The sequence below is a fragment of the Maylandia zebra genome, linkage group LG12 (assembly GCF_041146795.1).
Source record: "Maylandia zebra isolate NMK-2024a linkage group LG12, Mzebra_GT3a, whole genome shotgun sequence".
Taxonomy (NCBI): domain Eukaryota; kingdom Metazoa; phylum Chordata; class Actinopteri; order Cichliformes; family Cichlidae; genus Maylandia; species Maylandia zebra.
In genome coordinates, this window is record NC_135178.1 from 16,646,138 (window position 1) to 16,659,875 (window position 13,738).

A 13,738-nucleotide genomic window follows, 5' to 3' on the forward strand; every position below is an offset into this window, starting at 1 on the left:
GCTGCTAGTATCCCTCTGGTGGCTTACTGTTGGTAGGAGAAACAGAGGAACATATCAGAGATTCAAGGATTATTGTTTTGTTTGTTCATGGTACTTTGCAGCCAAGCCAAATCTAAACGATATCAGATTAATGATGTTGAGTCAGAGGCTCAGCGGAAAGATTTTTATTCCTCTCAGTTCTCGCACAGATGCTTGGTCAAGACAGGTAGCATACTGGGTAATGCTTTACGGCAACTGTGTCAGAGTACAAGTAAAATCTGAAAATGGGGACGTTTAATAAAGCATTTCTTTAAAACACAAAGATGATGGGAAGCCCGAGAAGCCTCGAGAAAAATAAGTACATCATCACCAGTGGGTTTCAGCTTTTCCACATCCAGTCACTCTGCTGTTATTATAACGAAATGCTACAGCCATAAAGCAGAGAAACACGTCAGCGTGGCTCCTTGGCTTAATCATCCTCAGTGTGTGGTGTTACGGACAATCGGTAATGTCTTTGTCAGTAAGAGTGCAGTAAAACTGATGATGATTCTGGCTCAGAAGAAATTAACAGTCACACTCACAACGGGATCCGTTCTTGAAGACTTCCAGCTCAAACCTTTCTTGACCCTGTTACAGAAACTCCAACAATTAGGCCCCTCCCACCCTTCAGAAATTTTAACAAATCCCATTGGATACAAAGCCGTCCAGTGGGATTGGACGCTTTGGCAGCCCAGTTATGCTTGACACCCTCACTTAAGATCAGTTTTTCAGCTGGCACGGTTGAAATCTTTCAATTCTCCACTGCTGTTCTTACTGTTTGCCATTTAACGTGTCATTGTGAGAGAGTGTGCGTTTACTAAAATATTACAATCTAAAGATAAGATGTATGTTTTTTGTTCATTTAGTTTGTAATGCATTTCACAAATGCATTTTTATTAATGTTGTGAGGATACCTTTGTGTAAATGTGGAGCTATAAAAAGGTGACGATTCTTTCAGTAAAATCATGTTTTACTAATAAAAATATTTTTTTATAAGTTTGCAGTGACATGACGTGAAGGCTTTTACTTCTTTTTAACTGAAATGTTTTCTACCCAAAGACAGGACATGTGACACTAATCATCGAAGTGTAAACGTTTTTTCTCTTTGGGCTTAATAAACTGACAGAGTTCTCTTTCTTGTATTTTTATGAACAGCAGCCGTCACAGTGACCCAGAAAGGTTTCCACTGTCCTGATACAGAGAGGGACTGCAACCCCTGCCTTGATGCAGCCAAAGCATGCAACTTAAATGGGAGCTGCAAGAGGCAACGTGCTTCTTACATCAACATATGCAGCAAAGCAGACTTCAAACCGGGAGAAACTTGCAGCAGGAAGCGCTGCCATAAGGCCCTGAGGGCTTTCTTAGACCGAGTGCCCAGTGAGTTCACCCACCGGCTGCTCTTCTGCCCCTGCCAGACTACAGGCTGCGCTGAGCGACGCAGGCAAACAATTGTGCCCGACTGCTCCTATAAAGATAAGGACAAACCCAACTGTCTGGAGCTACGGAAGGTCTGTCACCAGGACCCTCTGTGCAGGTGATGGAAACAGACAGGGTTGGGGTGGCGGGTTTGGGTATATATAATGGCCAGAAGAACATTTTTCTGTGCGGTATGTGGCTAGTTTTAGAAGTGCTGTGAAAAAGTATTTGCCCATTCCTGATCTTTTTTTCTTTTGTCACACTTAGATGTTTCAGATTATTAAACAAATTTTAATATTAGTCAAAGATAACCAGAGGAAATACAAAATTTGGTTTTTAAATAATGATTTTATTCATTAAAAAAAGCTTTCCAATCCTTCTGAGTCCTGTGTAAAAAAGTAATTACTTGTCTGAATCAAGAAATCATTTAAATAGAGCCTGTCTGACAAAGTGAAGCAGGCTAAAAGATCTCAGAAAGAAACACATCATGCCACGTTCTAAAGAAAGTGAGTCACTGACATCTATCAGTCTTGAAAGGGTTACAAAGTAATTTCTAAGCCTTTGGGACTGCAGTGAACCACAGTGAGAGTCATTATTCACAAATGGAGAAAACTGTGAAGCTTCCCAGCAGTGGACGGCCTACCAAAATTTCTCCAAGACGACGATCGAAGATCAGTGACTCATCCAGAACCCAGACCAACATGTAAAGAACTGCGGGCCTAACTCGCCTCAGTTAAGGTCAGAGTTCATGATTCAAAAGTAAGATAGAGACTGGGCAAAAATGGCATCCATGGGAAAGTTTAAGGAGAAAACCACAGCTGACCAAAAACAACACAAAGCTCGTCTCACATATGCCAAAAATATTCTGATGAAAACATTCGGTGGACTGATGACACAAAAGATGAAGGGTTTTGGAAGGTCTGAGTCACATTACATCTGGTGTAAAACTAACAGCATTTCATAACAAATCATCATAGCAATAGTCAAACATGGTGGTGGTAGTGTGATGGTCGGAGGCTGCTTTGCTTCTCCATCACCAGGAAGATTTGTTCTCATTGAAGGAACCATGAACTCTGCTCTCTACCAGAAAATCCAGGATGTCTGGCCATCATGTTGTGCCCTGAAGCTCAAGCTCACTTAAGTTAGCGCAGCAAAGATACAAAACACAACAGCATGTCCACCTCTGAATAGCTTGGTTTAGGAGTGGCCTAGTCGACTGAGATTCTTTGGCATGAACTCAAACACATCGTTCATGCTTGAAAACCCTTCAGAAGAGAGCCAGTTATCGCAAATGCTTGATTGTAGTTCTTGGTACCAAGGGTGGCACAAACAGTTATATGGTTTAAGGGGCAAATAGTTTGTCACACAGGCCCAAGTAGGATTGGATAGCTTCTTTCCTTTAAAAAATTACATCATCATCATTTGAAAACTGCATTTCATATTTACTCAGTTTATCAAATATTAAGGTTTGTTTAATGATCTGAAACAATAAGAAATCAAGTAGCTCTGTGTATGGATGAGGATACATGCTTCTGTGTTAGCAAACCGGCTTTGGTTATTTGACTGAAAGATCTGGCTCATCTGGTTCATAATAATAGTAAATTAATTGACAAGTAAAAATGAAGCACTGAATTAGTGCATTGTTTTCGATGGCTTTTTCTGTCTTCCAATGTCATATCTTAAAGGTCTTTTTTGTTCTGCCCTACGTTTGCCAGTAACAGTAATTAGACTTTAAGGGAAGCTGTGGCTATTAGATGCAGGATGAAGATGTGAGGCAAAGTTGGAGGAACAGTGCTCAATTAAGCTGAACAAAACATTAGTGAATCACTCTGGCTGCGTGGGGCATCTATTGGATTCAGAGGCCAGATTCAATTCACTTCCACCCAGCCGTGGCATGTTTCTTTGTCTTAGTGCCACTGAAAGCAGGTGAAGCACAACAGTTGTTGCCAAATCAGCTGTCAAGCTCTTTTCGTTCTTTTTTTTTAACCTCCGTACCGTGTGCTACATCTGGCCATCAACAAGCTTCATGCCCAGCCAGTTGTAGAAGTACTCTGAATTCATTTGTCTAATAGAAAAAAAAATTCCAGTAATTTTAAGCATTTAAAAACTCATTTATGAGCCTAATGGGGTTCAACCAATCATTAGACCCTTGAAAGCTCACTGCTAAAAAATAATACTCGTGATATGAAAATTAACAGAAGGGAAAACTTTTGGCTACTTTTTCATTTCCCAGTGTGACAAGTGATTAGGCAGCTGATAGAAGTCTCTTTCCAATTATATTACAAGTGAAAGTCGAAAATAACTGGTTTGTTATCTACTCAAGATCCCTGAAACTCAGAAACAGCCTCTTCTTTAAAAAAGTATTTTTTTTTAAATAATTACTGTTTTAATCTTTGTGGTTTTTGTGTCCGAAACAAAAACCACAACATTGAAAAAAAATCACTTAAAGCATCTTTAAAAACCTCATCCGCTAATCTCCTTATTAAAAAACGTCGTAGGTGTGAAAGTCAAAGTGACACACTGTTTTTCTCACTTTTGGGAAATCTCGACACACGCACTTATATTCTTAAAAACAAGAATGATACCATTGCAAACACTGAAATTAGTCGAGCTAATGACGCACAGCATTTTTGGAGAGCAGCATTTCTCTGAACGTGCACTTCCAACCTTGTTCCTCAGAGGTGAGCAGCCTTCGAATCGAGTGTTAATGGCAAAAGCATAATTTCTCTCCACCAACACTAAATCCAATCGCACTGTTAAAGTAGTGAAAGTCTATCACCTCTCCTCCAATTTATGATTGTCTCGATAATTACCTGCTTGCCTGCTTTGTGTAATCTGTTTTCAGGCTGAGTTGCTTTCTTTGACCTTTAGACCCTGAGGTGTCTGTGCTGTGTGCCTCCTTATTGAGAAAGATGAAATAGAACGTTAAAGCTCATTATCTGTTGCTGCGTAATGCCCCACCGAGGTCAACAGCTCGATGAGCGCGTACGCACTCACACAGCGTGGAGGCACCTGTGTATCGACAGAGCAATTCAGGAGCTGCACATGCACACGCAGATCCTCGCGTACAACCAATTTGAGCTTGAACGGAATTCTGATAATCCACTGTTTGTGCATTCCCCTGCAGTGAATAAGTGCTGCCATGCAAGAGAATGTCACTACGATTCAATTACACCGGGCTGACACTGTTCTCAAATTGGTGCTCTTTTTTTTCGTGCTGTGGGATGCCTGTTATCACGCCGTCCTGCGACGTATTCCTCTGTCTGTTGCATGATGTCACACACTACAGGATCGCTATATGTCCTTAAAGATTGTGGAAACATTTAGCTTTTTTATTTGATCTGATAATTCACTAGAATATTAAGACATCACCCTCTTAATTAACACTTGTTCAGTCGCTCTCTAATTTACTATTATCGAGTATGCTGTATAAGCAGAATGATAAAACTACTTTGTCATGCTAATGAAGACGAAGTCCCCAGTTTGCGGTATATTTTGCGAAATCCTGGTGATAATCACAATGAACAGTCTTCGAAGGAGCCCTCTTTTTAAACACAGAACACAGCAGTGCCTCGGCAGAGGAAACTTTCATTGGCTCCCTTCTTCCCTCTCAGAGATTTGTTGATAAAACCAGCGGAAGATCACTCAAAGACAGGCCTGTGTTCCCCGGGGATGCCTGTCTGACGCCAAACAGGGGATGTGCAGCAAGCCCAAACCTATTTCGTTTTAACACAAGGGACAGTTTGAGTGAGGGAGGAGGGAGAGATAATGAGACGGAGAGAGGAGAAGGAGGAAGAGGAGGGTCTCAGAATCGATTTGGGCCGCACAACTATACTGCAGCAGGTTGGAGGTCAGTGGTTTGGTCACACGGCTGTGGATCTCTGCAGCAGACTCCACAGGCCATTTCAAATTCAAGCATAGCTCCCTGAAATATACTCTGCTAAAGAAGGGTCACAGCTCAAAACACACCCTCATCTATTTTATTATTTATTGTAAACTCTTAAAGACTGCAATTTCCTACTTTACACTAATAAAAAGCCCTCAGCTACTTTATTTTTGGAGTTTTACCTTGAGCGTGTTGGATGCCAAATTGGCGACGATTTTACCTTTGGGGACTATTCAGATCGCTGCAGGTGGAGCCTAGAGCTCAATCAAACAAAGACTAAATATTTGAAAAGATTTCAAATAGCTAATCTTGGCTTGGGCTTAGATGGCATATTGCTCTGGAAGATTTCCTTCTCTTCCTCGTCTCTGAGGAGGCAATTGTTGACATACCCTGGGGCTGTAGATGGACAGAGAAAAAGCATTAAATGGAGCAGCTCTTATTTCTTACAGCTTGTTGTACTTCCACCACAGTTATTACATTATTACCTTCCATAATCCTGCGCAGGGAGACAAAAACAGATTTTTTTTCCCTATTTCCCTTGCTTCCTCTCCTCTCTACTTCTCCACCTTGTGGTATCGCAATCCTTCCTGTGGATCCAACAGCTATTCATTTGGGACTGCCGAGTCCTCAGAGTGACAATAGGCTATATTTGGATGCACTGTTTTGGGGTACTGTAGTGTGTGTGTGTGTAAGTATGTGTGCACATGTATTCATTCAGAGAAATTCCCTGTCCATTTCCATGTCACCTTATGCAACACAGCTCAATGAAGCCCATCCCAAAGAGCACTGAGCTGTGTATGTGTACTGTATTGATTGTCTAGGCAATCAATGCAACACTTTTATCTTTGATTTATTTCCCCTGGTCTTCAGGCTCACTGGGTGCTCTTTGATTGAGTTCTTTGGCCACTGGGTTTCAAAGTGGGCAGCAGAGAGAGACAATCGATCCCTGTACAGGTAACCTGACCCAGTATGAGAGAAATAGTGTTATCAGTCTACTTTTGCTTACAGAAAAAAAAAACAGGGTATTGCATCCTCCCCCCTCTCACACATACACACAGAGCCCTGAATCAACAGTCTTCTCTGTTGCATCCAACAATTCAAGCCTCCACTGCGGGAGAACAGCGTAGGGGGAATGACTGCCCCACATGGCATTAACCTGAAGTTTCTGAGATGAAGCTGAAAGAAATCGCAATGCTGTTGCCCTTTTATCTGAAGTTTTGCTCTCACACATTCACTCACATACACCTTTGTTCTCTTGCACTTGTGAGGAACCTCACCATGATCCCTGGTCTCTAATCCTTAGCTTTCCAGTCACACGTAGGTCAGTTCTGCAGTTTTAATAAGCATCCAACACGTATATGCGTGGAAGCTGTTTTCTCTGAAAATGAAGTAATACAACATCTACAGGAACAGCGGCCACAGAGATATAATAACTATTTCTCAGGAAGATGACTACTACAGTGTGTGTGGGAATATGTATGTATGTATTAATCTGTTAAATGGTCCATTATGTTCACATTTATTTGGTAACTTAGCTTTCTCCTCCAGATGCTTTGAAGCTAAAACAATTAGCTGAAAAACATAAAATCCCTCTGAGGTAAGTGGAGCAAAGTCTGGTGATAATTCTCTGCTGCTTTATCACTACTCCCTACCTATTTACTCCAGCAGTTCTATGTAGTTAAAGCAGTAGCTTTCTAGAACATCAACCGGCATGATGTAGCTTTAATATTATTCTATTTTCTGGTCCACTTGGTGTCTACTTGTTAGACATTCAAACATGGTGGAGATATTGTGATGGTCTGAGGCTGTTATGTCACTTCAGGACCTGGATGACTATAACTGAAGGAATCATGACTTCGGCTCACGACAGAGATCTGAAATGCAGTTTCATTCACCTCTGAGTCTCTCAAAGAAAACAAAACGAAGTGGCCTAGTCCAGCGGTCCCCAACACACGAGCCACAGTGGTCCGTGAGTCGTTTGGTACCAGGCCACAAGAGTTGAGGCTCGGGTGTGAAATCTATGGTTTTCAGGTTTGTTTTTCTTATCTAAACTCATTTTCCCAGGGTCTTTTCCTGTGTTGTAGTTGTGTGTCTTATTTTGGAAGAAAGATTTACATGTAACCATAGCGACCAGAGAGCATTAAGGGGCAGAGAGGAGGATGTTACTCTCAATGTTGTTGGCGCATTTCAGGAGGACGCTGCTAATAAAGTTACACAATTACACAGTGAATTAGAATGCATTATTATATTTACAAAATACCACAGTTTGTGTCTTGGTCGTATCATTTTATTTTGTTGTATTTATCCGCAACACCTTAAAGGCCGATCCGTGAAAATATTGTCTGTGGTGCAAAAAAGGTTGGGGACCACTGGCCTAGTCAAAGTCTGGAGCTGAAGCCAACTCCAGTGTAGCTGAATTAAAATAATTCCCCAAAGAAGAGCAATGTGAAAATTTCACTGGTATGTCAAACACTTGAGTGCAGTTCTTGCTCCCAGGGGTGGCACAACCTTTTATTGGGTTTTTGATTTGAATAGATTTGAATAGCCATGAATAGATTTATTCCTTTAATAAATGAAATCATTGTTTAAAAACTGCATTTTGTATTTACTTGGATTACCCTTGCCTAATATTAAAATGAGTTTTTGTGATCTTAAATATATGCTGAACAATAAGAAATCAAGAAAGCAAATACTTTTTTCACAGCACTGTACCTTGTAGTGTAGGGGCAATAACAAGTTTGTGCAAAACAACAGAGGGTATGCAGATAAAATTGACATTTCTTTGACTGTGCTGGACTGTGGCCTACTTGCCACTATAGAAAGTTTAATACTTAAGTGTATACAGGATTGATTAGCTGTGCAGCAACAAACTAAACAAACTAAAATGGAAGAAGAAATACTTAATGAATGAAGCAAGGCAGCTAAAACACCTTCTATGTAAGTTTGTATTCTGTATCATTGTATCCAGTGTTAATATCTAATTATGACTTATATTGCAGATTTAAATCTAAATCCATTCTTACAGGTAAAACTAAGGTTAATCTCTTTAACACTACTGAAGAAGAAAGGACTGACTGAGCTGTCCTCGCTTTCCAGAATTTTTCCCACTCTCAACATCTGAGGACAGCGTATAAAAGCATACGCGTAGACAGAAGATCTTCCTTACTTATCCTCAAAAGTCTGGGCTCAAGGCAATACCTGGACTCTGTCTTTTTTCTGGTAACATTACAAGCCATCGAAGTGAATGTCTTTTCTGATAGTGTTAAGCTGGCTTTGCAAGCAAAGCGTGTGTCAATTGGCGACCTTTTCCTTGTGCATAGTACAGTTTGTGGCTTTAATCAGGCATCGGCTTCAGCGGATACGTGCTTAGCTTGCTGGATACACATGAGAGCACCACAAGGAGTGAAAGAGAAGTAAAAGAGAGTATAAAAGAGTAAGGGAGGTAGAGGGAGTGAGATGGGGGACTCAGTGGAACAAAAAGAGTTGCGCATTTCATTCCAATGTATGGATTAGTAAATGCATTTACTTTCCTAATTCTAATCTCGGAGGGAACATGGTATAACGGAAAGCTGTAGTGATTACTAAATGTTCTCGGACCAGAGAAACTTTCCATAGCTATAAGTACAGTCGGGGGAAGTAACCCTTTCTTGTGTATGAGCTGGAGATGATTATATTGCTTGCAACTTTGCTTTAAGGGTCCTTTTTAGTTCCTCTTTCAGCGTAGGTACTCCTTGAGTGTGCTCCAGTGGTACCATATCTATTATTAATGCCAACATTATCAATAGGGCTTCCGATTTATCTACTGTACGATCGCTGTGTGGTTTTGAATGTGTCAATTAAGGCCGACTCGTTCACCTCTTAATCACTGTTACTTTCAGATTCTCTTTATACTTACAGAGACTTGCTAAAAGCTGCTGCATGTAATGCTTTCTATAAACATTTCCACTGAATCATTTTGCATGTGGCTGATATTTAATTATTATTATTTAATTATTGGTAACAACAGTACGTCAGCATTTTGCTTTTTTTTTTTAGGAAAAGTGAATCTACTTGTTTGATGTGTTCACTTTGACTGGTTCGTTTGTCTTTTGGAAACTCAAACAAGTACAACTTTAAACAAACTATTCACTTTTTATCAAAGCTCACACTGCTGGACAGCGTGTGCCATATATCAAACATCTTTCAAAATTCTATTTTGTTTTATTTATATATTGCTCGTTCACATCTCAAGACATTTTCCAATATGTTGTAAGTTAAATATGGGCTTCTACAATATTAGATAAGGAACCCCAACATTTCAGCTTTGCCCATTGAGGAAGCTCATGACAAACGGAGAGGAATGTCTCATTTTAAACAGAAAGAGATCTTTAGCAGAGCTAGACTCACAGAGGAAAAGCCATCTGTCACAACCATTTTGGGGCTGAGGGGAAAGCGAGCACAGAGCAGAGGAGGACAGAGCGAAGGAAACAAGAGGAGAAAACAGAGTGAAGAGAGTAGTTGAGAAGCACTCCTCAGTGCATCATGGGAAGTCTTCCAACATCCTGAGCCTTTAGCAGTTTAACTAAGGGGTGGTTCGGTGTCACCTGATCCAACCCTAACTATAAGCTTCACAAAAAAGGAAGGTTTTAAGCTGATTATTAAAAGTAGAGAAGGCGCCTGTCTCCTCAACCCGAGCTTGGAGCTGGTTCCACAGGAGAGGGGTCTGATAGTTGAAGGCTCTACATCCTATTGTACTTTTAGTCTGAGAGCAAAGTGCTCTGTTGGGATGATATGGTACTACAAGGTCTTTAATATGTAATGGGGCCTTATCAGAGAGGAGAAAGATCTTTTAATTGAATTCTGGATTTAACAGGAAGCCAATGAAGAGTACGTAGCTTTCTTGTCCCTGTCAATACTCTGCAGTGTTTTGGATTAACTGAAGTCTTTTTAGGAAGCTTTTAGGACAATGTGGTGATAATAAGGAATTACAGTATTTCAGGTTAGAAACAGCAAATCCATGGACTAGTTTTTCAGTATAATTCTGAGACAGGATGTTTGTAAATTTTTCAATATTAAGTTTCTTTTATATTCTTCAACTCACAACAACAGTCGTCTCAAGGTGCTTCATACTGTAAGGCAGCAGTCCCCAGCCTTTTTTGCGCCATGGACCAGTATATGTCCGACAATAATTTCACGGACCAGCCTTAAATGTGTTGGATAAATACAACAAAATAAAACCAGTACTGGTACAAAAAAGAAAGATTTATTCATAACACACGGGAAAAGACCCAGGGAAACCGAGTTAATGATAAAAACGATTAAAAAATAACGCTAAAAACCCTGAAAACCATAAATTTCACACCAGCAAACGACTCACAGACCAGTACCGGTCCGTGGCCCGGGGGTTGGGGACTGCTGCTGTAAGGTACACAACCTACAATATTAGAGGAAAAAGCAAGTATTACACAATCCCCTATGTGCAAGCACGTGGCAGCAGTGGAAAGGAAAAAGAGTTTAATAATTACTAATGATTAAATGCAATAGTGGTGTTTAAACACAGGGAGGGCGAAAAGAGAAGTAACGCTCAGTGCATCATGGGAAGCCCCCCGGCAACTTAAGTCTATTGCAGCATAACTAAGGGATGGTTCAAGGTTCCTTACAGTGGTGCCAAAGGCCGAGGTAAGAGGCCAGTGAAGTATGTGGTTAGTCACAGTGTGTCTCTGGTTTTTAGAGCTGAATACAATCATTTCAGTTTTGCCAAATTTATAACTTCCCTTAACTGATTGCACTTAACAGAGGCAACAAAACAGAAAACATATTGTCAGACTTCCCTTGATGTATTGTCAGAGTTATTACTCACCATGGAAGAAAGAAAACACACTTGATGGGAACTTGGTATGGGTCTTTAAATGAAGTCATAGTCGTTACTTTTCATAATAACAAAATCAAATCTAACGGTGACAAAGGTATTATTGAATTGAATATTACTCCTGCAGACTTACGCAGTAATTAATCTCTCTGTCACTGGGAGCAGATTGCTTTGTAATGTCACCGGTACAAAATGAGTTCACCAGCAGTGTTTGTACGTTCAATCAAAATCCAACTCTTTAAACTGAGCAAATGCAGAAGAAAATCAAATCTATCTTTGAAAATTCTGATATTGATTCTTCTTCATATGTTAAGATCCAATAACTCAGCACTGCTAGTTTACAGTTTTGTGACCTGTAAAATGACTTTGAATGCATGAGAAACTGAGGCGGTAAAATAAGCACTGATATTAAAGCCAGTTTCCTGGTCAACAGCATTACTATCGTCCATACGCTGCTCTCTTCAGATGGTCTATCAGATTTCAAATGGTTTTGATCTTGTAGTTAATAATGCAGGACAAACTGTGTCACCAGTCAGTTTTTGTTGGTTTCAATTCTCTGCTGAGTAAGGGGTTGAAAGGTTGTTTCATTTGACAGCTAAGCTAAACTGCCTTGCGCTTTGACTCAATGCCATCTGTGCACAGTTGGCCTTTTAAAGCATTGACTAGGAATCCCAGTGAGTACAGTAGAACTAAACGAGGCAGGCCTCTGTCCAGACACATTTTGGAGAAAATAGCAATGGGTGAAACAGACAGTCACCTCTGACTAGCGCCATCTCAGGGTCACCGGAAGAAGCGTAGGGAGAGAAAGCAGGAAAAGGAGACACTGCAAATTGTCTGTTAGTCGTAAGAAAAAATAACTCTGACAGATGTTATTCTATTTTAATCAAAATATATTCATAGCACTCCACTCACAAGGTAAGTGCTTCATTGTTAGGAGTTTCATAATAGTTTTTTGTCATGTATTGAGCGGTGCAGAATAAAAGAGTGTCAAAACGGTTTAATTGTGAAGAAGAAAAAAAACAACAACATTGCCGGGCCGCATTGTTTGCTTTGGCGTTTAACAGCTAGTGACAAAAGAACTGCTGAGTGCTGTCGACCGAACCACGGTAAAATTTACATGCCATGAATTTGCACATGAGCATCTCTAGCTCATGGCAATTGGTTTACACAAAAGTGACAACAGGACATTAATGAAGAAGGAGAAGAGAGGAGAAGCGAGGAGAAGATAAGGTCAGATGAAAAAAAAAGAAAGAGGCGAGGTAGCAGAGGGGAAACATCTTTTGTTTTTTTCTTATTTGCTTCATGTAAGAGATATTATGTTGGCAGCTATTGTGTCATGGTTATTGTTATGCTTTCTGTAGATGACTGAGCGATATGGTCTCTAAAGACTCTCTAGGCTAAAGACTGTGGGAAGCGATAAGAGTGAAAAGCCATAATTTCACATTTAACAGAAAGTATCAGCCGTAGAAAAAAACTCATAATTGTAGACAGAGCACAGAGGGGAAATTCTCCAAACCAGCCAGGACTCTCAATGAACTGTTGTTTTTCAAATGAAGCTATTAGACGACTTTGGAGTTTGATAACTGTTTTTCCTTGTTCCTCTCCTCCTTCGCAAGGAAATGGTTTCCAAGACTGACAGTCATCTGATTTAAGTCACATTGTTTGTCATGGGCATCGAGTGATAGGAATAAGAATCCATATAAAAAGCCATTAGTTTTCTATTACTGCCAAGCTGGATGGACAGGCAGTCAGCGCTCAGCCGAATCACTGTGTTTAAAGTGTCAGGTTGGTTGAAAGAAGTCTACCTCTGTGGGGGCTCCCCCTGCCACTTCCCTGGGGGCTGAGTGGCTGAAATGACCATAAAACTCTGTTGAGCTAGACAGCCTGTAATTTCAGCAGTGAGAGGCGCTTTGCCGAGGTATAATGGAAAGCCCGTGGAAGCCATGAAATGCGCTGCATCCTGGTGTTGGAACACCATTGTCTGAACACTCAGGACACCTCTCTAAACTTTAAATTACTGTTTTTAAGCCATCATTGTCTGAAAGAGCTCTGCTTCTAAAAAGAAACACGGTGCTTGTTCAGTTTCTTTAATCTTCCGTGGTCTTTGCCATTCTTACAGAAATCTGACGTTCACATTCTGTATTAGTACAAAAGTAAAAGACCTTTTGCCCATAAGATACGGAAAAATGGCGCTTCGAAAGGTTGCTTTGTGTAGGCACAATAGAGTTGTTCTCTCTCCCCTCTGTCGTATCTTTTTTATCATCTGTACCATGGTTGTGGGTACAAGTGCCTTTTTCACTCTGAATGGAAATGGTTGAGAGGGGCCTTCGAGTGAGGAGGACAACTGCTGAGAGGGGTTGCTTTGCATTTGTCTGTGTATGTTCTTTTTTTATTATGAAGGCCACTTATGTATTGTGTGTCGCTATTCGATAGTGCGCGTTTCTGTGTCTACACTCGTCTCTGTGGCGATGGCGGCGCGAGCATAGCGTGGTCAGTTTACTGAAGCGAGGTTTCACATGTGATGTTAGCAGCATGTCATGTCGAGAGGCTCTCTGGGGTGATTTGTAAGG

The 13,738-nt window shown here is 40.6% G+C and overlaps 1 protein-coding gene across 2 annotated transcripts in view; it reads left to right on the forward strand.

Moving 5' to 3' along the window:
- LOC101479206 (GDNF family receptor alpha-2) overlaps positions 1–13,738 on the forward strand; it is a 76,257-nt gene that overhangs the window by 41,915 nt on the left and 20,604 nt on the right. For both annotated transcript variants that reach the window (XM_004544351.3, XM_004544352.3), the window contains exon 4: positions 1,174–1,552. In XM_004544351.3, coding sequence (XP_004544408.1) covers positions 1,174–1,552 — 379 coding nt within the window. The remainder of the gene's footprint in view (positions 1–1,173; positions 1,553–13,738) is intronic.